Source organism: Chiroxiphia lanceolata, chromosome 5 (assembly GCF_009829145.1).
Source record: "Chiroxiphia lanceolata isolate bChiLan1 chromosome 5, bChiLan1.pri, whole genome shotgun sequence".
NCBI lineage: Eukaryota > Metazoa > Chordata > Aves > Passeriformes > Pipridae > Chiroxiphia > Chiroxiphia lanceolata.
Window position 1 is genome coordinate 49,855,066 of NC_045641.1, and position 22,233 is coordinate 49,877,298.

At 44.3% G+C, this 22,233-nt stretch overlaps 2 protein-coding genes and 1 non-coding gene across 8 annotated transcripts in view; 1 reads left to right on the forward strand and 2 right to left on the reverse strand.

Annotated features, from left to right (window-relative positions):
- LOC116787488 (cytoglobin-1-like) lies at positions 1-22,007 on the reverse strand. Of its 5 annotated transcripts, XM_032689132.1 has the most exons (7): positions 20,351-22,007; positions 18,732-18,786; positions 17,489-17,591; positions 4,837-5,041; positions 1,712-1,943; positions 1,055-1,126; positions 1-355 (listed from the first exon to the last, which is right to left on the reverse strand). In XM_032689132.1, the coding sequence occupies exons 4-7, from the start codon at positions 4,929-4,931 to the stop codon at positions 350-352; spliced, it is 405 nt and encodes a 134-aa protein (XP_032545023.1). In that variant the 5' UTR covers positions 4,932-5,041; positions 17,489-17,591; positions 18,732-18,786; positions 20,351-22,007; the 3' UTR covers positions 1-349. The 5 variants fall into 5 exon arrangements, with proteins under 5 accessions (XP_032545023.1, XP_032545022.1, XP_032545021.1 ...); XM_032689131.1 differs by lacking the exon at positions 1-355 and having other exon boundaries at positions 916-1,126; positions 21,521-22,007; XM_032689130.1 differs by lacking the exon at positions 1-355 and having other exon boundaries at positions 916-1,126; positions 20,996-22,007.
- On the reverse strand, positions 21,389-21,537 carry LOC116787787. Its single transcript, XR_004357452.1, has one exon. It is a non-coding gene; the product is annotated as a U12 minor spliceosomal RNA (small nuclear RNA).
- The window catches only part of POLDIP3 (DNA polymerase delta interacting protein 3), a 14,071-nt gene continuing 13,630 nt past the window's right edge, over positions 21,793-22,233 (forward strand). Inside the window, exon 1 of one of the 2 annotated variants that reach the window (XM_032689118.1) lies at positions 21,793-21,959. In XM_032689118.1, coding sequence (XP_032545009.1) covers positions 21,901-21,959 — 59 coding nt within the window. In that variant the 5' untranslated portion in view covers positions 21,793-21,900. The remainder of the gene's footprint in view (positions 21,960-22,233) is intronic. The other variant, XM_032689117.1, reaches the window with a different exon arrangement.

A 22,233-nucleotide genomic window follows, 5' to 3' on the forward strand; every position in this document is an offset into this window, starting at 1 on the left:
TGCTTTCTCTGTGTTTATTGTGTTACACTGAAGCAAACCAGCATGTGGTTATTTGCAGTTATTAGCTGATTGTTTCACCACATCTAAGGAATACGAAGAAAAGCAATTAAATAGTTCAGGACTCAGTTACCACTGAAGGGAGGCCGAGGCTGTGCAACTGGGCAGGATGAGTTCCATGCTGGGCTGAGCCCACCATGTCACCCACTCAGCGAGGCAGCAGCTTCCCTCAGCTGGGTGCACTCTTGAGTAGCACAGGAGTCAGTGAGCTCGGTGCTATTGCCCTCGCCAGGGAACACAGCCAGAGTAATTTGCTGGGAGTTACACTGTGAAATCCACGCCCTGGAGATGTTCATACCTGCCCAGAGAGACTCAGTGGTGATCACACTCATTGCTGTAACCCTTGTGCTGAAAACTGCCCTGAGAAACCAAGACTAGAAAACTCTGCTGGCTCATGCAAGAAGGGACTTTCCCCATGTCTTTCCCAGTTGTTAGTCTTTCCCATACACCACTTCCCCTTTGTTTAATGTCAAACACAAAACAACACTCATGCCTCTTAAACAATGACCTCTACCAAGTTCCATGCTTCAAAATGGCCTCCTTGTCATTCATGAGGATGGAGAGGTGGTAGATGAGTTAAAGAGCTGCTGGTGCTGCTGGAAGGAGCAAGTCTTTCTTTTAGGAATAGCAAGCTTAAAGTCATCATCTTAAAATGTAATCTTAAAGGACAGTGGCCAGAGGAACCCACCTGGAGCATTGAAACTGTGAAGCACATCAGGATTTGTTGGTCGACTTTGATGCATCTGTGGGTTTTGTTTAGCTGTAGAAACTCATTTTGCTAAGGAAATTATTGACATTGATATCTATATTGTATAAGCCTTTTTTCTTGCCTTTTTTTTATTTTATTTTTATGTTTTCATTCTTCCAGCTGGGGCTGGGGGCCCAAAAGCAGCAAATCAGTGCCATCAAGATGTTTGAAGAGCATGGAGGGTGCACTTCCTCACCAACCCTCCTCTTTGTAGACATTATTCAGGTGAGTGCAGATTTCATTGGTTACCTTCTCAAAGGAAGCTTTGCAGTCTCCACCAAATTTCTTCTCCATCAGTTGTAAGATAATGTCACAGATAATCTAAACAAGGACAAGGGAAGAAACAACCAGTGTGAACTTTCCTCCACATTAGATGCATAAGAGCAAAGCATGTATCTTTAGTTGGGATTCTTGGAAGGCAGAAAGGGGTACAGGAGCTATTTGCAGCATATTGCATGCAGAGCTTGTAACAGGGCATGGAAAATATGGTGCATTATAGAATTCACAAAAAAATGCGGTCACTGCTGCTGTTTTTTTAAACTGTCCTATGTATCTAGTTATTGTCGACTGCACCTATCACTTAAAGATGGCTTTACAGGACTGATTCACTTGGTCCATCCATTGCAATCTTTCTCCTATCAGTGGACGGTCCCAAATGTTTAGAGGCCACGAGGAGCCCCATGTTGGACACTTATGGAATACATGGCTTGAGGGGCTAAGTTTCTTCCTGGTCTTTCCTGCTCGTTAACTATCTAGCCCTCCTTAGCAATGAAGGTTCATTTGTCCTTACAGTCACTAGGTAGGCGGTACACTTTGAAATGCCTGTTTTCCTCAGTTCTACTCCTCAAAGGGGAAAACATCCTCCCCTCACAATTACACCCCTTGGGAAGAAGGCTACTGGCTCACCCTAAAGTTTTTGGGGTCAATCTTCAGCTGAGTGGCGTGTTTCTTGCCGAGTGGGTTCACTATCCCAAGAAAAGCCTCGGAATTGTCCAGGTGTTGCACCATATCGTTGATGGCAGTGAAAACCTTCTTGCCATGGCCCCTGACTTGGTCTGACTGTTTCATCTCTTCAGCAGAGTCCATGCCTTTGAAATGTGTGAAGTAGGACTTGGTGTCTGGGTGCTCAGTAAACATCCTGTTGAGAAATGAGAGACATCCTAACTTGTGAACCCAGGCATTAATGCAGATATGGCTAAACATTCCAGGCCTCATCTTATGCATTTATTGCCCTTTTACCTTCTCTTTATCAGAACAGACACCTCTGTCCTCTGCATTTCTTGTTTCTGCTTTGCCTTTTGCATCTGTCCACAGCGCCCCATGCCCACGGCAGCCTGTCCCCTCCCTCACCTTTTCTTCAGTGTTAACTCCGTGTTAGGTTACTTCCACAGGGAAGTGGGAACATGTTCACATAAGGTAAGTGTGACAGCATAATATTCCCAAAGATGTTCTGGACAGCAGATATGACCACTGTGATTCTGATGGGTGTTTTAATGGAGAAAATATATTATTGGTTTTGTTAATTAACCCCTTCCTAGAGTCCATCCCAAAGCTTTCTTCCTACCTGTGATGGATTGCTGTTTGACTATGGGTTTGACTATAGTTTGAGTACTGCTCATTTCATTTATTCAAAAGTAACACAATTCAATATGTTTAGAATTGCCTTTAATCAAGTACAGTCATCTTCATCAAGCTCTTAAAAAAGCAGTTTACTCTGTTAGGTAAACCATTTATCCCCCTGAAGTATCAATAGCAAATTCCAGATTGCATTTCACAGAGTCACAGAGTGGTTGGACTTGAAGGAACATCTGGAGGTCATCTGCTTCAACCCCACTGGTCAAGCTGGTTGCCCAGGACCATGTCCAGATAGCTTCTGAGTATATCCATGGATGGAGACTCTACAACCTCTCTGGGGAACCTGTACCAGTGCTCAGCAGTCCTCACAGTAAAAAAGTGTTTCCTGATATTCAGAGAGAACCTCCTGTGTTTCAGTTTGTGCCCATTGACTCTGGTCCTGTTTCTTGGCACCATTGAGAAGAGACAGGTTCTGCCTTTGTTGTACTCTTCCTTCAGATTTTTATATACTCATTGATAATCTCCCCCTGAGCCTTCTCTTCTCCAGGCTGAACAGTCACAATTCTCTCAGCCTTTCCTCATAGGAGAGATACTCCAATGCCCTAATCATCTTCCTGGCCCTTCACTTGACTCTTTCTGGTCTCCCCATGTCTCTCTTGTACTGGGGAGCCTTGAACGTCTCTATAGACGGGTCTGGGGCTGTAGGACTCTAAAGTAAAATCTTCTAGAGTAAATAACCCCAGGGAGCCAAGCTACTGGATGCTATTAGCCTTTTATGGCTGCATTCCTGACCCTAACTGGCCTTCAGGTTGTGTAGACTGCAGAAGGAAAGAGCAGTGTGTAACACTTTTTGAGGGTAATGCAGGCATAAGATGTGATATGCAAGAAAGCCAGAGGGAGGGGTAGAGGTCTGATAACCTGAAATAGTATTTAGACTGATCAATGCTCATGGAGGTGATACAAGTCCCAGATGAGTGAGGGGTATGTGAAAGGTGAACAGAAGAGAAGAGAGGAAAACAGGATGAAAACAGAGGGGGAAGCCCATAGGAAGGTGTGGGGTGATGGATAGATTTAAACCTAGAGGGTATTCGGAATTTTAAGGTAAAAAGCAGCTGCAGCTCCCTGGATGGACTGAGGTTGACTCAGTGCAACTCCTCAGTACACCGCTCAGAGAAACAAAACGGAGTGTGGAACGAAGTGGAGCCTACGTGGTCCCCCTCCATTCTAATCCCAGCAGTATGGAAGAACATTGTGGTACTGAGACCGTACAGTACCTGTCTGATAAGGGAGAATCCAGATGTTCTGCTGCTGAAGCCAGGAACCATGGTGAACCCCCTCCTCAGGTGCCAAACCATGACCACTGCCCCCCTCCCATTAAATGCACCAATCAGAAATAAAAAGTATTTATGACTAGAGCCACTCAAACTCCACCCAAATATAAAGAAAATAGTACAAAAGTAAGTTGAGGATAGGGAGAAAGTGGGAGAAAACCTGCACCAAAACTGCTGGGATCAGTCGACAGGCTGAGTCCATATTCTCCCACCCCAGAGGGATGCCTTGGGTGAGAAATATACTCCATGTGTGTTAAATGCTGCTCTTAGGACTAGAGCTTTTGCTTATGCTTACCCCATAGCATATTAGATTGCTTCGTATGAGAACTTGTGCTTGCTTAATATATGTACCAGTAGATTGCTTTAAAACATTTTTGCAGTAGACGCTATCACTGACAACCTTCGAACCTTATTAATCTGTCACAAATTGTATTAATAAAAAGTGTTATTTGTAAACTGTTAAAGTGAGTCCTTGCAGTCGCCAGCAGCAGATAACACCTTGGCAGGACCTGCTGAGGGGTCTTGGCTCTGGTGAGTTCCCCCTAACAAGGGAGGTCGAGGTACCCTCCAATCTTGTGAATCTGTTGGTGAAGGGTATCATTACAAGATGCTGACTGACTGCTGTCTGACTGACTGTCGGGCACCAGGGTCTCGACTCTCCTGGGGATACCAACAGACAAAAATCTAAACTCCCATTTTTAATGTGACAGAAGGGGGCAATAAAATGGAACAGATGGACTGGAAAGGCCAAAGGAGAATCAGAAGTGAAATACTGAGAAGTTAACAAAAATCATTAAAGGAGTTTAGAGGGAAAGAGAAGAGGGAAATAAGGCCCATGTTTTGTTCCCATTCTCTTTCATACCACACTTTCTTTTCTTTACCTTAAATGGGTAAAGAAATTGTTCTTATCTCTTCTTCTTTTCCCACCCCTTCCTCATTTCCTTTTATTTTTCCTTGTGTGGATTACTCCTCTTCCCTTTTTCCTCCCTGAGATGGGATAAATCACAGCAGATCAAAATATTACCAGCAAGGGCTGCATGAAAAACATCAATTCATGCTCCTAGGCCTTAACTCCATCCTTCTTGCTGTTCCTCCTTCAACCCTCTGGATGGGCTCTTTCCTTACCTGACCAGCACAGCTGTCCCATTGTCCTCAGCATCCACATACATCTTCTCCCAGGCACCGCGGGCACTTTGCACTTCTGCTTCAGAGAACGACATGGTGGAGGAGATGCTGGCAACGAAGGGTGCAGCAGGAGGAAGAAGGACAGGGAGGTCCTGGCAGGGTCTTTCTGCTCCAGTTCTCTCCTCAGGGCTCTCTAAATACTGTCCTGGGGATTTAAGATATCTTGAAGGGACTCTTTGTCTCCATTCCCCTCGGTCACATTTCTACAGGCTTTAGGGCTACCTAATCACTTTTAATCAGGAAAGAAACTAACCACATGAGGAGGGGGGACAAGCCCTCTCACTGTGGGTCAGGTGCCACAGCAAAGGTCTCACTGTCTGAGAAGAAAAAGGGAAAAAGGGCAGTTTTCAGAGGCGAAGAAAAAAATCAATTCTCCTCCCCTCTCACCCTTGCCAAAGCCAGTGCTTGGCTCCTGTTTCCTGAGGGATATCCTTGCCCAAGCACTAATTTTCCTGGTTTTCTCCCAAGAGCGCTGCTATGCTGTGGGCACTGTGGTGCCCTAATGTCCCCTCTTCCCATAACCCTTTAGTCCTTCAGTCCAAAGATCCCGTTTCCAGCTCCAGCAGCTATCTCCAGTCCTGCTTTCATGCGATGGTCACTGCTTTCCCCATAGCCCTCTGGTGTAGCAGGGGCTCACTCTGCAGCTGCTCTTGGCTTTGGTCTCATGTGGGTGGGAGGCTTTGCCAGCTCAAAATGACAGCACTGCAAGGACAGTGATGGCAGCATGGCACAGCATCCACGCCCACAGTGCCCTAGAAAGCCGCCTCATTGTAACACAGGAGATAAATGGTTCAGCACAGCCAAGCCAGGAACACAGGCATTTCACTGCCCTAATCCTCTTGGCTTGCAGCTGGGATCTCTGTCCCATCTCTAAGGCCGGCCTGCCTCGGAGAGAGATAAGAGGCAGGAGAAGGGCCAGTGTGGAGCTGCAAATGGTATCTATGAGCCTGTTATCATCATGGTCACTTGGATCTGGAGGCAAAAAAATTTCTTGGATTATCCATGCCTGGGCTTAACCTATGGCAGGAATGTTCTGGTTAAGTCCAGGGCACGCACACAAAATAAGGGCTAAGGGGCTTGAGAAACTGCTGCTGGGTGCTGAGAGCAGACAAAACCTCATATTGTTTGGGTTGGGTTAGAGGAGGGAAGAAACAGATGTGAGGGGGAAATATGCAGCATGGCAAGCAAAACCAGCCTGATACCCCAGGGCAGAAGGAAAGTGCTGGCTCCAAACTCACAGGGATTAATTGGACTTGCTAGGGTTGTATCCCACCATTGCTGAGGGATGCCTCAAACGACTTCACTGAAGCTTGCCCCTGCACCTTCCCTATCTGCAAGAGCGCTAGCTCACTTGTGCCAAATCTGCATCAGTGTGCCCTGGAGCCTTTGTCCAGTCTTTGATCCGTTTGCTAGCTTGGATGTAGTCATGAAACCTCTGCTCGCAGGACTGTCTATTATAAGGTACCTGTTTCACGTATGTGTCCTTTTTCGCCTTCATTTTAGAATTCCCTTTTCTTTTTTTCCTCAGACATACATTTGACTACTCATGGCAGCCACCAACCCATGGAGAGCAGACTGCAACCCTGGAGGCCTTCTATTATAGTCTGGAAAAAAGGATAACAAATGTGGAAAATGTTATGGAGTGAGTCCAGTGACCAGAAATGACTGTGTTTAGCATGGCCCCTCATGATCAACTGCAGCTGGTGCACACTAGGGCAGGTTGGACAGAAGATTACAAATAAGCCAGACGCAAGGGTTCTGAGTTAGCAACAAATTTCATCCAGTCTATACTGGAAACGCAGAGCCAATTTACAGAAGCTGTTTGATCTGCACTATGTTATATGCAGATCTTACACTTTGGGAATATTTTATTTGTACTATTGCTGTTGACTCACAGAATCACAAACCACCCACCTGTCAAAGAATAGCCTTGAGAAGTTTTCATCTCTGGATTTTTTTTCCCTGTGGGCTGATCAGAAATTGGAAGGAGGAAGTTTAGCTTGTGCGTTTTGTAAGACTTTAATACATACTTGCATACTGACTGTAATGTGGTTTATTATTTCTTTCTTCCCCTGATAGATGGATGGACAAGGAGAACAGAGTTTGGTCTCATTCTGTTAATACTCGACTACAACATCTGGAGAGTTGCAACAGGTAATGCTATTCTTTATATTAAAAATTTATATACGAGGGGAGAATCATAATGATCCTCACAACCACACCTCCATTTCTTCTGATGTAAATAGCTTCCCCCTTGATTTGAGCATAAATCCTGTGTGGAGGCTTTCAGGGGAGGTTGTTAAGCTATCCTGGAGTTTTTCCTGGATGCTCTGTGCTTTCCCACTCCTCAGCTTTCTTTCTGGAATTCAGGCTATTCAGTAGGGGTGAGTCCTCTGTTGTGCCAGTGTCCAAGTACAAATAAAATATTTCACAATAGAAATCTGTTTCAGAGCATTTCCTGGAAGGGCTGTCAGAAAAGACCTTCAAGAGAAAGAGGAAAATGAGAAGCTGAAAGGGCAGATCAAAAAGCTACAGGCGAGGTAAGGTATTTATTCATATTTTGAAAGTACTGTGTGTTTCTACACTGAAAACCCACATACTTCGTGCTTCCTCCAGTCCTTAGGGATTCTGTTTCTGACCAGACAGCCCAGACACCTTCTCCTCAGACTTTCAACCTGCCAGCATCTCTTTGTAACTGACTTCTGGAAGATGGAAGGAAGGAGACATCCCCAGGTTGAACATATTAATTAAAGAAACCAGTCTACAATGACACAGTCAAGATGGCATCCTGATCAGATTCCACTGTGATCATGCAAAACTCAGCTGAGGAAGCACTATCTCCCACATGAAAGCTGTTCGCCAGCTACAAAATGTAGTTGAGAAGCACATTGTAGAGAACATGGGATTCATGAAATAGATTCATGACATAAAACAGTTACACCTATTCATTGTTTCATCCTGTCTTAGCTAAGTGGGTTTAATATCCTTTTTGCTCTAGAAATGCGGAGCTCTTGTCTAAAGCAATGGCCATGCACAAGCACTCTGAGGACATGAATGACCCTTCACGTTTGTCTGCTGTGCTGCAGAGGTACGAGATGCTCTGGCTACCTGAGTGGGAAAAAATCAGGATCTCCACATCCCACCGTTGGACGTATGAACAAGGCAGTCACATAATTAAGGTTTGTGCTTGTCCATTTTTTCAATCTGATTCTAATCAAATCAATATGGTGTAGCCAGTATAGCAGCCTTTGAGTATTAGTATTTCTGTACCAGACAGGGTTGGGGCCCTAGTTGGGATCTCTGATTTTCCAGCCCAGCAGGGCCTATGGAATGCTGTGAAGAGCAAATTGACAGTGATCTGCTTCCTCCTGCTTTTCAGAAGGGCACATTCAAACCACACCCATGTTAAGCCCAAGTGGGAAAACAGTCCAGTTTTCTTATGATTAATGCTTGAACTACTAGCTGAAAGACTTCACTTTGATGTCTGACTCACTGCTCTGATGCTGGGAGGAATCTGATGGAAAATACCAAAATGATACACCTTAAAGGACAAGACTGAGATTAGGCCATCATTAGCATTGATGGTGATGATAAGGCCCCACAAGTGCTGAAGAATGGGCTTCAGTACGCAAGTAGCTCAATGAAACAGTTTGTTTTACAGGTATTGAAGACACATTTCAATCAATTAGTGGCTCTACAATTTACTCTAACGCAGATGCATTTTCAGCACATGCTTTCCACACTACGCCTCTTGTTTCACTGTGATTGCCACTGTAATCAGCTGTTGGTTTTGCACTGCAGAGGCTGTTTGATGCTTGTGAAGAAGATTTACACCAGAGAACAGCTGACATATTTAAAGTTCTTGGCATTCCACCTTCAAATGACACTATGACCAACATCAAACAGGTATTTCATGTTTCTGTGTAACTGGACCTAGGCAGTGGGGTAGAAGGGCCATCTGCATCTGCCCTTCATTTAGAACTTTGCTTCTGCTAAAGACACTGCTCAAAATCTATTGGCAATGGCACTGCATATAACTTAGAACTTGAGAGGGATGGGGATGTAAAAAGCTACGCTCCAGCAACCCTAAGTATGAGAGCAGCAGTGAATAAAACAGGTCTTTCTCTCTAAGAGGTGAGTTATTCCTATTAGAAGCAGGGAGTTGGACTTGATGATCCTTGTGGGACCATTCCAACTTGCGATATTATATGATTCTGTGTCCCATGATACACAGCTGGCTGAGGCACTGAGTGCCCTATGTTGCTTGTATGGGACCTTCCTCCAAAGCTTGAAATGAGTGACTTCTCCACTGCTGACTGACACAACCTGAGAAACAAAAATTCCCAGGTTTTGCCATAATACATGAAAACAGGCTGCTTTGTGCTGTGCTTGTTTTGTAGGGGATCATGCGAGAAATAAGGAATCTCTTTGGGCAATCATGTTACCAAAACCACTTAGAGGTTTACAGTGAAATTGTTAAGGTGAGTAAAGATACAGCCCAGGAACAGAGGCAGTGGTTCAATTTTCTGGGCAGCTTGTTATTTAAAAAAAAAAGGAGGTCTCCCTTCTGCTTGAGGTTGTTTTCCACTTATGGTGAGGCCCTTCCAGCCCATATACTCCCAAAACATTCTCACAGGCATGGATAAATGTACATGTAACCTTGTAAGGAAGGTCCTTACCAACAAAGGCACAGTCCTACTGGACCCCAGCAAGGTGCAAAGAGCAGGGCTGGTGGTGGTGATCAGGGGTAACAGATCAGTGATCACCAATGATCAGGCAGGTCAAGACTGAACTGTGGAATTGGTCTGTGAGTCAGGCAGGGTCAGCAAGGCCGGGCACAGACATCCCAACATCACAGCTCAGGCAAGCACCTAGCCACCACTGAGCTCTTGGGCTAAGTGGTGATAGGTCTGTGGGTGAAGATGAGGCTTCTCATAACTCCTTCTCATACCACCATTTCTGCCACTTTGCCTGTTTATGCAGGAGTTGAATCCAAGATTATATGGCCATGCTATAGCAGAGCTGACCCTGAACACAAGCAGCCAAAGCCCTGGGGAAGCAGGAGAAAGCTTGCAGCCACTGCTGATGTGCACAAAGCCCTGATACTTACTATCCAAATGGACTATTGTCTTAGCAGGTTTTTTTTTTATGGAAGATATATGACATATATATCACATATATATGAAACTTCCAAAGACGAGCTTCGTCCTTTTTCAGCTTGCTGGGCCTTTCAAAAAGCTTGACCTTATCAAGTTCCTTGCAGATCTTTCTATGATGAAACAGAGACAGTTGCAGGATGCTGGAATAATCCAGAAGCCAGGACTTAGTAAATAAAAGAACCTTTAAAGTACCCTGGGACCCCTGAATGTCCCACTCAAATAGCACCGTCGGCTTTGACAAGTGAAGTTCTTGACTGCTTAGTTCATGTGGAGCAGCTGCACAGAACGAGAGCAGGAAGGCAATGTAACATTGTAACATCATAACATTACAAAGCTTTGAAAACTCTCCTCATTTCATTTTCAGAAAGCTGGTGTTCACGCAGAAACTGTCATCCAAAGCCAGTTCATACTGCAGAGCTGCAGGATTTATTGCTTGCTGCTTCTTCAGGACCCTCCAGTTAAAGCTGAGTGGAACGCAGAGGGAAGATTGACAGAGGATTTAGAGCATGTGGACAAGAAATATGTGGTGTACTGGAAAAAACCAGTATTTCTGTGGCCTATAATGAAATGTGAGGAACAAACCATTGTGAAAAGTGTAGTCTGGGATGAAAAGTAGCATGACTTCAGAGTCAGGCTACTTATGTATATGGCTATAAGAAGATGAAACAGCTGCTGTGCAATATGATACTTTTCTTTCTCCCATACAGTACCTGCTTTTCAGAGCTAGTAAGTTAGACAACCCCAGCCTGGGACCCCTGGGATAAATAATTATTAACAAACATGTTAAAAATTGAAGATATTTCCCTCAACGGCATGCATACATTTTATGTAACATTTGTTCCTTGCTGTTTCCAAACAGTATTTGTATGGAAAGAGTATTGTTTTTCCAGCCTACCTTACCTACTCTTCACTAATGTTTATGACATTATCAGATACCAGCAGCGCTTTCAACCACCCTATGGAGGCACTTGCATGTAGTAGGACCAACACTCTGCATGACCCACAACAGCAGTGCTATCCCTGACCTCCCATGTGCCTACAGCAGGTGCAAAAACTGCAGGCTCACGTTTCCTGCTAGCAAATAAGCAGCAAGGATGAAGATGGCCTGTTGGGTAAAAGTATACTTAGCTGAGAAAGAGATAAGATGCTAAAAGACAAGGGTCACAAAGGCTACAATGGACTTTCAGAAGACAGCAGTGCATTGGCCTGTGTATCCAGACACAGAGGCTCACTCTTATATGCCAAAAGGCCACTTTTCTCCTCACAAATGCCACCTGCCTGTTAGTTCTCAGCTGCTTTCCCACATCTGTACAATTTACTGCTCCCACAGCCGTTCAGCCACAAACCTGCCATAGCTCTTGACCAAAGAGCTCTAAAGATTGTATTTCATGGCATAAGGGTGACGTGATGAGGCAAATGCACATTTATGTGATTTTGTGTGAGAGAATATTCTGTGAACAACTTGAGAATTACCAAATAAAAAAGACTTAAAATCCTGCTGTGTGCCTGCCAAGTCCTTTTCTCCAGTTCTTCTTTCAAGTCCAGCAGTTTCCTTCGCTGCACAAACTCCCTGGGATTTTCTCAACAGGCCCCCAGAAAGAAAGCCAAATTTCTGTGCAGCTCCCAGCAAGCAAATTGCTCTGTTTCTCTCAGGAATTCAATATTAGTAAGCATGTTGCAGTTTACTGACAACAGGAGCTGGGATGCAGGTATGTGCAAGAAAACTGGCTTTTAGAAAACCACAGTATGCTGAGAAACTGACTGTAAAAGACCTTTACTGGAAATATTTATTATGGAATAGAGCAGGTGAATTAAAATTAGATATGCACCATACTTCCTACAACTTTCACAAAAAGAAAGAACCACCATAGTTATTTTTTCATACCTTACAAGGTGTTGCAGACTCAGATGAGCAGTCCATTAGTATTTCATCTTGCCCAGGCTTTAGAAGGTAAATGACAGAGAAATTGCCCAGTACCAGCAAGCAGAAGTTTCAACATGACCCTGAGCCAAATGCCATGTGATTATACAGGTATAATACTACACATATGGCAGGCTGCCATGCTCTATTTGTTATCTGCATAGAATTTTTTTGGTCTAATTTTTAAGACCTTGTGGTTCTCCTAGTCTGGTCCTATGCTCTACATCAGTTTTGTCTCATCGCTTCTGCATCTCCTCATGTACGGTCCTTTCCTTTGATTTTTCTCTCCTTAACAGCATTTTTGATAGGCTAAAATATTCAAGTTGCAAAGCTTTATATTTCAAAGATCGATTTAAAAGTCTTCAGAAAGCTACAAGAACTGCTGCAGCCTTTCTAACAGGCTTTACATACACTTCCCAGTATCTCCTAACATCAGAAGCAGACTTTTTGCTCTCTGTCACTGAGAACATTGGGAAAAATAAAACTCTTTAACACTGTAATTTACAAGACAGCAGCCTTACACAAGGTAATTCCTATTGCTTTCCTGCTTTCAAAAACTTCAGCAAGTGTAAAACTCAAAAACCACTGCACATAAGTAACTCTGTCTCAGTTATGACACTGAGAGCACGACAGGGAGTTTTTCCATGAATGCTGACCTGTTATTAGGTGCCTCAATAAAAACTCTTAGAAGAAAATATTTGAACTGGTATATTTTAAATTTGCAAAATAAGGACAAGAGGTATACAAGACAGAATAAATAAATGTAAATAAACACAGCAATTGTCCACCAAGGGGATTATTTATTTTTACAACAAATGTGAGGGCCTTTATATGCTACACTGCATAAGCCTAAAGAGTTTGAGCTGTTCCCTAGAAGGACTAAACAGATAAAAGAACATGAGATAGGTGGAAAAACAGAGGCACAAAGCCATATCTAAGCAGAGGAGGTGGCAGAACTGAAAAAAAAAACCTCCACATCCTTCTACTTCCAAACTATCTCCCCACCTTTAAGACCTTGTTTTCTGCAGATAGCACCAGCTCTAACCAAAGAAAAATGCTAAAAAAAATAGAAAATAGCTTAAATCAACCTTGTATTACATAAAGAACCTGCCAGCTGAAAGAGTAGACAGCAAAGAGATGAAAAATGGAAGATGTAGCACAGATGCAGATGTAAATTCTTCTGAGTGCTGAAATATGTTATTAAATTACTGCTCAAGAATATATTTTTAAAGCAACAACATTTGAACTGTGTTGTGCCCACATACAGTCTCTCTATTAATGCTGAAGTATTAGAAAGCCTCTGGATGCACAATTGTTCTGACTCTTGTGGTAATTCCCAAAATAGAATAATTATGATTATCACAGCTGAATGAAAAATTCAGTTTATTTTGTATCTGTTAAAAAAGGCAATAGGAACTTTCTGTACTCCAGAGATGTTATTGATTACTCTTACTGTAAGGTTCCAGTGATTTGGCCATTAGGTGGATAGCATGTGTGTGACGTATTTTAGCAATGTATTAAACGTGGTCAGTGACCACAGGATATTTTCCAAAAGCACAGTGGAATAAAGTACATTAGACAAGATGTTGAAGTGCAGAACAAAAGAATCTTTAGAATAAAGGCAAAGTAAGTTGCAAACATCACAGTACAGAGACTGTGCAGTTTTCATACTGTAATGTCTAATAATGCTGAGTAAAATTTTGATTTGTCACAGCCTCTGGGTTAAGTTTTTCTGCAGTGGAGGTTCTGTATTGGTGTTTTTAAGTTGCTCTGAGGTTTTGCAGGTGGCACTTACCCGTGTCCCTCCACAGAGCAGCCTGGACGATTGTTTCCTTGACAAAACAAGTCTCGTTTTCTGCAAAGTCACAAAAATTCTCCAATTCTTGTGTTTCTTGCATATTCATCTTGCCTTTCTGACAAGTGCATGGGGGATGGCTCCTCCTAACGTGCACCCCCAGCTATCCAACATAATAGTTTATATCTATGTAACTCATACTTATTAATTACATTTCCCCAAACTCATAAATATATGCTAAAAATTCCTGTAAATTCTTTCGCATATTTAAATAACTTCTCAGAACTTATTTACATTACAGTAGGGCTGTCTTGAGGGTCTCTGGTGGTTTTTGGGGAACATCCCATTCCTCAAATTATCCTTTTATAGTCATGAGCCTCCTAAAACCAGTTTCTTGTCCTTGAATGCATTCCAGCTTTGTGGTCTGGCCAAGCTATACCTTCTTATCATCATTGCTCAGGCACAGTCTTTATTCTCAAGGCTAAGATATCCACTTGCACACACTAATCAGGTGAATACAGGACGACACTGTCTGTTAAAGGAATTCACAAGACTGAGTACTATTTGTTACATTTAAAGATTTTCTCAACAACTGCACAACACCCAGCAGAACCCAACAGACCTGGGCTCTTAGGCTAAAACACCTTCTCCCTGTCACGTATGCTCAGCTGATCTCAAAGGAGCAACAATTTCCCCCTCCCTGTAAAAAGTGTCATTTAGCCTAGAGTGCAGTAGCCCCAAAACAGCCAACAGTTAGAGGATTTTTAACCTCTCAGAGCAGACCAGGTACTACATCCATTAGCAACAAAAGTCCACTGATTGCCACAAAGTGTCTCTGTGTGTTTGAGTGTGAGATTTCACCCAGAACAAACATCCAGTGCACCTGTGCAGTGAGTTAAGCCAGGTGTTTGGTGTGGGTTGTACTTCTTAAACCACTCCTACCAGTAAAACAAGATGCAGGATTTGAGTATCAAAGGTCACAGCTAAGTCTAAGCACTTTGGAGCAATCAACATAACACCATTGTTCTAGAAAGGTCACTGGGAGCAGGGATAATGGTTGTGGCTGCTGCTCTGTCCTGAGATAGCCTGAAGCCTCTGACAAGAATGTCCCTGAAGAACAGGTGAATCACAGAGATATGTCCTGCCTTTCCTCATGTTATACCAGATGCAATCATGAAATAACCCAGAATTGTCTTCCCTTCCTTCTTCAGCCCTATATCCTACCCAGGTTTGTCTTCTGTTCTCCCCACAGTGCAGAGAGGGAGAAAGAGGTTGTTCCTGGCAGAATTTAAAATGATCACTTCTATCCTGGTAGCAACATTGACTGAAAGATCAGCAGCACACTCAATGCTCCGCTTGTGTCACCCAACATAACATTCATCTAGGAAAGCAGTTTTTCTGGTGTCCTCACTGAAGTGAGAGAGGTTAAGGTTAGACCACATCACTGAGACACAGTACTGAAGAATAGCAGAAAGAGTGCAGCAGGCTGTGGCCTCCCCCAGCTTTTGGAGTGCTCCTGAGAGCTCTCTCTTCAGGCCACAATATGGAATGCTAGTAAACTGCAAGGCCAGTTGGGATGGGTAAACAGAAAGTACCCTGTGTTTGGCTTCTCCTGCCTTTCCTGCACAAGTCTGTCACAATTCTGAGTCTCAGAATCTCTGATCCTGCTCCTTGCCTCCTATGCTCTGTAGCAGCAACATCCCATAATTTAAGTGATTCTCTGCTTCTGGTGAACTAATCCTACACTGCATTAGCTAAGTATTTTAGAAAACACACAGGCAATATCTCAGGTCTCAACCTGGTGCATAGCTGGCCTCTATTGCTCCATAACTCAAAGAGCCCCAATTTCTGGAGGATAGGATATCTTCCATCAGAGGATAAGTATGCCAGCAGTCATAATCCAAGACATCTCCTTAGCTGCTAGCTATGCTTTGACCTTTTCTCTCTCTGTGATGTACTTTCATTTATTTCACACAAGCAGGAAGCTTTGGTTACAGAATGGATAGGCCAGTGAGCCAGTGCATTTGTCTCTCATTATTCAGTCTCTTTCTAACAGCTGCAAAGGGTTCAAGGGTTCAGATACCTGGAGAGAGAAAATGTAAACAGATGCTTTGGCTCAGAGCAAGTCTCCTGCCCATTGCAAGAAAGCCATGGGACCAACATGCAGGAGGCTCAGCTCTTGGAAAAAGGAGCAAGACAGCCTTGTGATTATCCAGTGGACCCCCTTTAGATCACTAGAAGTACCTGGTCAGTACTGTTAATAGTGCCCTTAGGGTTTCAGATGTGTGTGTGTGTGTGTGTGTGTGTGTGTAAAAAGGTAATTTGATGATAATGAAACCTACAGGTCCTGCAAGACAAATGACCTCCCTTAGTTATCCCAGAGCAAATACTTCATAGACACAGTAAAAGCTCTGACTCCACCACTGTGCCTTCGTCTCGGAGGGACAAAGCCTGACCCCAGACACAGCATCCCTGTATTTTCCCAGATCTTGCAACAACACATAAGTCATACTTGCATTATAACACTAACTTCTCTTTTGAAAGTTTTTCACTTTTTAAAGTGCCTGGTCTCTGGTTAAATGCATGGAGATATATCTCATGCTCATTTTCTAGAAGGGCACCTGGGAAGGTAAATAGCAGCTATTTTACAAAAAAGGTTTCCTTAGAAATTCGTTATTCCTCACAATAGACTCCTATGAGAATTAAGATCACTCAAATACCCACGTGGGTAATTTTGAAGGAAGAACTGGGCAATTGACCTAAAGAGCAATGCTGAGCTCTTTCATGGTTGAAGCCAGCGTGTTTCAAGCAGTTTCATTCTCTACACATGCTTGTCTTGGGTTACTGAAATCAAATTCTCATGAAACAGGATAACAGACTGGGAGACTGTTCACTCATGAGCAAGAGAAGTTAATAGATTCACATTTCTTTTCTTCTCCCCTTTGCCTTCCCCACCCAAATGCATGTAAATCACAAGATAAAAATTTTTCACCCAAAAATTGGGTGGAAAAAAATGTATAGTTCATCAGCTCTCACTATCTTCTCTTTTAAAGGACTAATAAAGCAAAAACATCAACAACATCATGTTGATGAACATATGCTATTTTATATTAGGGTTAACTGTGCTTTAGAGCAAATATCTGGTATGAATTATTTGACAAATTTAACTGGCATTTGATAACGCACATGTTTACCAATTTATCTAGCTAGAATTCGACAGTGCAGAAAATACACTAAATATGTATACAAAACAGTGGTGCAATTCAAATTCCACAAGCATGGAAACCACTACAACAGAAGCTTTTATTCCTGAGGCATTCTTTGATTTAGGATGCCCCTGACACACACGGGCAAAGCAGAGGCAACGGTAGTTTAGGAACTGAAGAGGACTAAAACTACTCTTTTCAGACTGGTTTTGATTACATTCTTGACCATATACTCTGAGGACAGCTATGTGAGGCAGGGACCAATTTTTCTTAACATTTCTAACACCCTAAACAACTTATTGTTTAATTCTTACTGTTTGCTTTCACTTCAGTTGTGAATCAAGGCTGGGCTTTCAAGTCTGGAGTATAAGCCCATGATGGTCATGGAGTCTAATATTAATAAAAAATAGACTCCAAGTGTTCAAATATCAACCAAAAGAATAGAAAGGTTTCTGGTTGGCAAGAGAACTCATACTTATCTAGAGGCAGGCAGTGTGTATGGTTAATGTACCTGAGCACGTCTCTGTTCAGGGAATCCATAGTGAAATACTTCCTGCTTGGTGAGCAGCTGCTGCTGCAGGCATTGCTTGGCAGGTGCTGGTACCTGGAGACAACTAAGAGGGCACAAAAACTGTTTAGTGAAAGAGCCACATGATTATGGCCAGGGAACTACTAGATTGTAGAATAAATATTCACAAAAAAAAATGTATAATGAACTGCCATAGCTTAAATGACACACAGGCAATAAGCATCATGTTACAAAGAACAAATATGATCTTTTCCCAGCTTCTGAAAAATTATGTAGGTGGTAGGTATCTGTGTGATGGGAGGGTATCTCCATGCAGAAATTACTCTTCTTGGACAAACCAGCACAATGGAGATTCAGAATATAGCCTTTTACAACTGTACTAACTGAGGAGCACTTTAACTTCTCACATGGTTCTTCAATTTGCCAAGCTTGTTTGGGAACCAGTTTCCTAGCATGCCTGCAGCCCAACCACAAAGGATTCAAAATCCGGGCTAAAAGGAAAATTGTATTCAGCTCAAGAAGAGCAAAGTCTGAACATTACTAAAGAAATCAAAGGGTTGCTTGTTACAGAAATGTCAAATGAAACAAAGTAAAATAACAGCACTAAAAAGCAAAACGAACTTTCCTTTGAATGGGTATGTCGAGTAACTCACCACATCATTTTGAACAATATAAGTTTAAGTAGTAAGAAACTTTAAAACACTTACTGAGAGGCTCATGCTGGCAGTGCCAGTGTTTGATGCCAGCACAAAAGCATTACCACAGCTGGCTGCCAGACGTGGGCGAGCTTAGGAGGAAGTGAGCACTTGTCTCCTCTGCCTGGGCAGGACAAAGCCCCCGCAGCCAGGCTGTGAGAATCGGCCTTTCCTGCTGCAGCACCCACGTCTAACCTGGACAAAAAGGAGCAACAACAACCCAACAAACAGGTCCTGTTCTGTTCTGGGTTACGCAAACAAGTGAAAAAACTCCGGCAAAGGAAATAGAAAAAAAGAGGCCAGTCCTGTGTATTTTGCTAATAGTTTAAACTTTTACCATAATAAGAATATCCCATTATATCTGAAAATGTTTTATTCCAATCTAAATCCCAGTTGTGGTACTTTTTTGGTTTTTATTCTTTTTTAAAATTATTTCCTATTAAGAAAAATGTTTAAATAAATAATTAGCAGAGTAAGCCAAATCTCACTTTATGAACATAAACAAGAACTACAACTCAAACAGAACTCACATTAACTGACATTCCTGGTATAACCTTCAAAAATGTTCAGGTCTCTGTGTCTTCCCTACGGAAAAAAAAAAGTCAAGAGATTGTTATTGTAATTATTAATATTCTACTTCATTGTATAAAACCTGACAGAGAAATTACCCTTACAGCAGCTAATTCCCTCTTGGGTTCAATAACAAAACTGTTTAATAATTTTCATATAAAATATTTCTGTGTCAAGGTAATGATTATGGTGATGGTATTAATGCAGTCCAAGAGGAGTGTGCTGCCTACATACTAAAGTTTTGACAGCTTTGTAATAATTAATAGAGAAGAATTAAGTTTTCAGTAACAGCTTAGATGGTTAGGATCTCTTCTAATTGATATCAGCTAGAAAAGTTATTTGGCTTCTGACACACCAAGCACACAGATTTCTGTCCTTTGAAGAGCAAGGACACACATTTAAACCTGTAGTCAGTTATTGGGACCAAAGGACTTTATCTGGACTGAGTAATGATGTGATCTTGCTCCATGGCAACTTATCTGACATTCTCTCTGGTCACATCATTCTGCTTTTAGCTGTTTCATGTGCCTCTATACAATGCAACAAACGTAATATTTTAAATCAGACAATATACTATCCCAAGGTTAATATGAAGTCCTTTGCATAACTCCCTAATTAATATTTTAAAAAAGATATTGGTTAGAGATGGGGAAATGGTCTCCTCTGTTCTGACTTCCACGTTGTGGGGTCTCAGCTGACAAGGGACGTGCTCAAGGAACCCATCTCTGGAAAAGCAAAGGGCAGGCCTGAAAGTTTCTCATCACGTTTGTGCAAGAAGCCCTTTGTAGGGATCCCTGCACTCAGGGAGAACTCTTTGCTGCTGCTTGCACCTTCCTCCCTCTCCCAGCCTCAAGGAGGGAAGCAGAGGCCTAGGCCCGTTCCTGAGCAAATATTTGACTTCTCATTCACAGCTCAGAAAAGGAGCCTGGAGGAACCTGTGAAACGTGAGCTGCAGCTTGTTGTGTCTCACAGGGAGAGTAAAATAGTCAGAAATCCAGGCAGTGGGAGATCCTGAGGTTTAAAGTCTTCCTTCCCACAACGGCAAGGCTCATGCCCCCTAACCAGCCTCCCACAGAGACTTTAGCATGGAAAGGGGGGTGCTGAAGAGGGAAAGGAGCTTCACTGAAGGAATGTCTGAGCAGGCCTGGATTCTTCATCTGGACAGAAGATGACTTCAGGGATCACAGGTGGAAGAGAGAGTGCACTCTTCACCTTCAGTTGAAAGGACCAGGCAGATGGAAGCAAAATGAAAAGGAGGATGTGGTTCACCATGCAGCAGAGTGGAGGTATTGCCAAAGGGCATTGTGGCTGCACAAAGAGCACTGAGGTTGAAAGGGTGTCTGGCAGAGACCCCCTCTGGTGGTCCTTCCAGGTTGGAAACAGGATACTGGCTAGATGGAGCTCTAGTCTGGAACCTCTTGGGCTGTTCTTAGAGTTATAAAAATTTTCTCAAATGTCGCTTGTTAGTTTTGCAACAGCAAAACAACTGTGACACATCATACACCCCACCACCTCAGTTTGATCAAGTACCTCAACACCTGCAGAAAGGCAGCACAAAAAGGGCTAACAATTTGTGTACCTTAATTTGAGAGTAATGCAGTCATGTTCCACCCTGGAACTGGATCAAGCACCAGTGGACAACTAAGCAGGGACTTGGTGTCACTGCTGGTATGACTACAGGCTCACCGAGGCTCGAAACGTTCCTGAAACAGAATCAGTGCTCTGGGATCCTGAGCCTGTGTGACTGTGAGCATGCCTCAGCGGTGCCCATCTTCTCTGCATTTGTCCCAGGCTCTCACTGGCAGCTTCTGCTCTACTGAAGTCCAGGAGTTTTCCTCGTGTATCTCGCATGGAGTACACATGGGCCGCCAGCTCTGCAGCAACACGCTGGATGCTGCCGCATCCACGGCAATGCCTTGGAGTTATTACAGCTCAGGATCCTGTGGTGGGGAGATGGCAGGAAGGTAACAGGGAGGCTGTGGAGGGGTCACAAGTGAAACTCGTGACAGGTGCTGGGGATCAGACAGAGCTGCAGGCGGGAGCAAAACTGCATTTTGGAGAAGTGTTTTCTAATGACAGGAAGAAACCCCACACTGCAGGCCCTGGGGGTGCTCTGTGCTTCAAAAGGGCATTGGGAGGGAGGCTCAGCAGCACCAGGATCTGCAGTGAGCTACAGTCCTGCAGGTCAAGATAGGTAGGGCAGGAGGCATCCCTGGAAGGTCACCTCCGCCCAAGCTGCATAAGACAGTTTTCCCTTTCACTGCCGTTTTTCAATTTTAGTCTGATCTTGAATAGCCTAATTCCTCCGTCAGAAGCATAGAAAAGGAATCACTTCCTGCAGACACATGATATATTAGGAGTGGGTTGATGTATTTCTTAGCTTCGTGAAGGCCCTTAAGGCAGATCAGTGAAGGCAGCAGAAGGAGGGAGACACTAGTTAAGCTATTTTTGATCTGTAAAGTAATTCGAATTCCCGGTAACCACGTGCTAGAGCACTGAGGAGGCGGTGTCCGGCCGCATCACAGCGGGCGGATGACGCTACGAGCGGGCCGAGAATATCCCCAAGCACTGCAGGTGAACACAGAGCTCTGTTGTTAACACGCGCGGCACAGAGGGTCGGGCAGATCACGGCACCCGGGCATCCCGCGAAGTAGGCGGGGCACCCGGGGGCGACCTGTACCCGCGCAAAAATTCCTCTCACATTAGCAGTGAGGACCCGGGCGTCACCCCGGGTCGTTATTTTCCTTACTCATAAGTTTAAGGCATAACTACTCTCCTTCAGCTCCGCCGGAACACCTCTGCGCGCTAGCTCTATAGGCCAGGGCGAGCGGCTCCCCAGTTATCTTATCACGGATAAATTCAATGACAGTTCCCTTAGGCTTCTGCCCGGTCTCTGTCCGTTCTGCGCCACGGAGCCGCTGCCGCGAGCAGAACCGCACCGGGACGTTCGGAATCGTATGCAAATGAGCGGCCCGTGTGCCGCGGGGGGTTGTGGGCACTCCCCGCCGCACGGGGCGGGGCCGAGGGCGGGGCCCGTCGAGCTTCTGGGGGTGGGGCGATGGCCGGAAGTCCTACGGTGTCACCTCCGGGGCTTCCTTGCTGCGTCTCGTCGTTCGGCCCCGCCACAAGATGGCGGACCTGTCTCTGGATGAGCTCATACGGAAACGCGGCGTGACGGTGAAGGGGAGGTGAGCGGTCGGAGGGCGGCGCAGCGCCCCGGGCCCGGCGGTCCCCGGCCGTTCTTCGCGTCTCCTTTCCGGCGGCCCCGGTCCGGGTGCTGCGGGCCGCGGTTGCCTCGGCGCGGCCCGGCCGTGCTCCCGCCCTCGAGCTTCCATTGGTCCGGCCGTTGGGCTGCGGGGCCGCGCCGCGATGCGATTGGTGGCGGCGGCCGTCGGTCAGGGCTGGGCGGGGGCGACCCCCCCCACCTCGCCCCCAGCCCGGCGCTGCCCCAGCGGGGCAGGG

What these genes read in the sequence shown, in the direction of transcription:
- LOC116787488 (XM_032689131.1), bottom strand. Translation starts at nt 4,931, where the DNA reads ATGTCGTTCTCTGAAGCAGAAGTGCAAAGTGCCCGCGGTGCCTGGGAG. An exon ending in GGGACAGCTGTGCTGGTCAG is followed by an intron (nt 1,944 to 4,836) that starts GTAAGGAAAGAG and finishes ATTTCTCAACAG; the next exon opens with GATGTTTACTGAGCACCCAG. An exon ending in TTGACCCCAAAAACTTTAGG is followed by an intron (nt 1,127 to 1,711) that starts GTGAGCCAGTAG and finishes GTCCTTGTTTAG; the next exon opens with ATTATCTGTGACATTATCTT.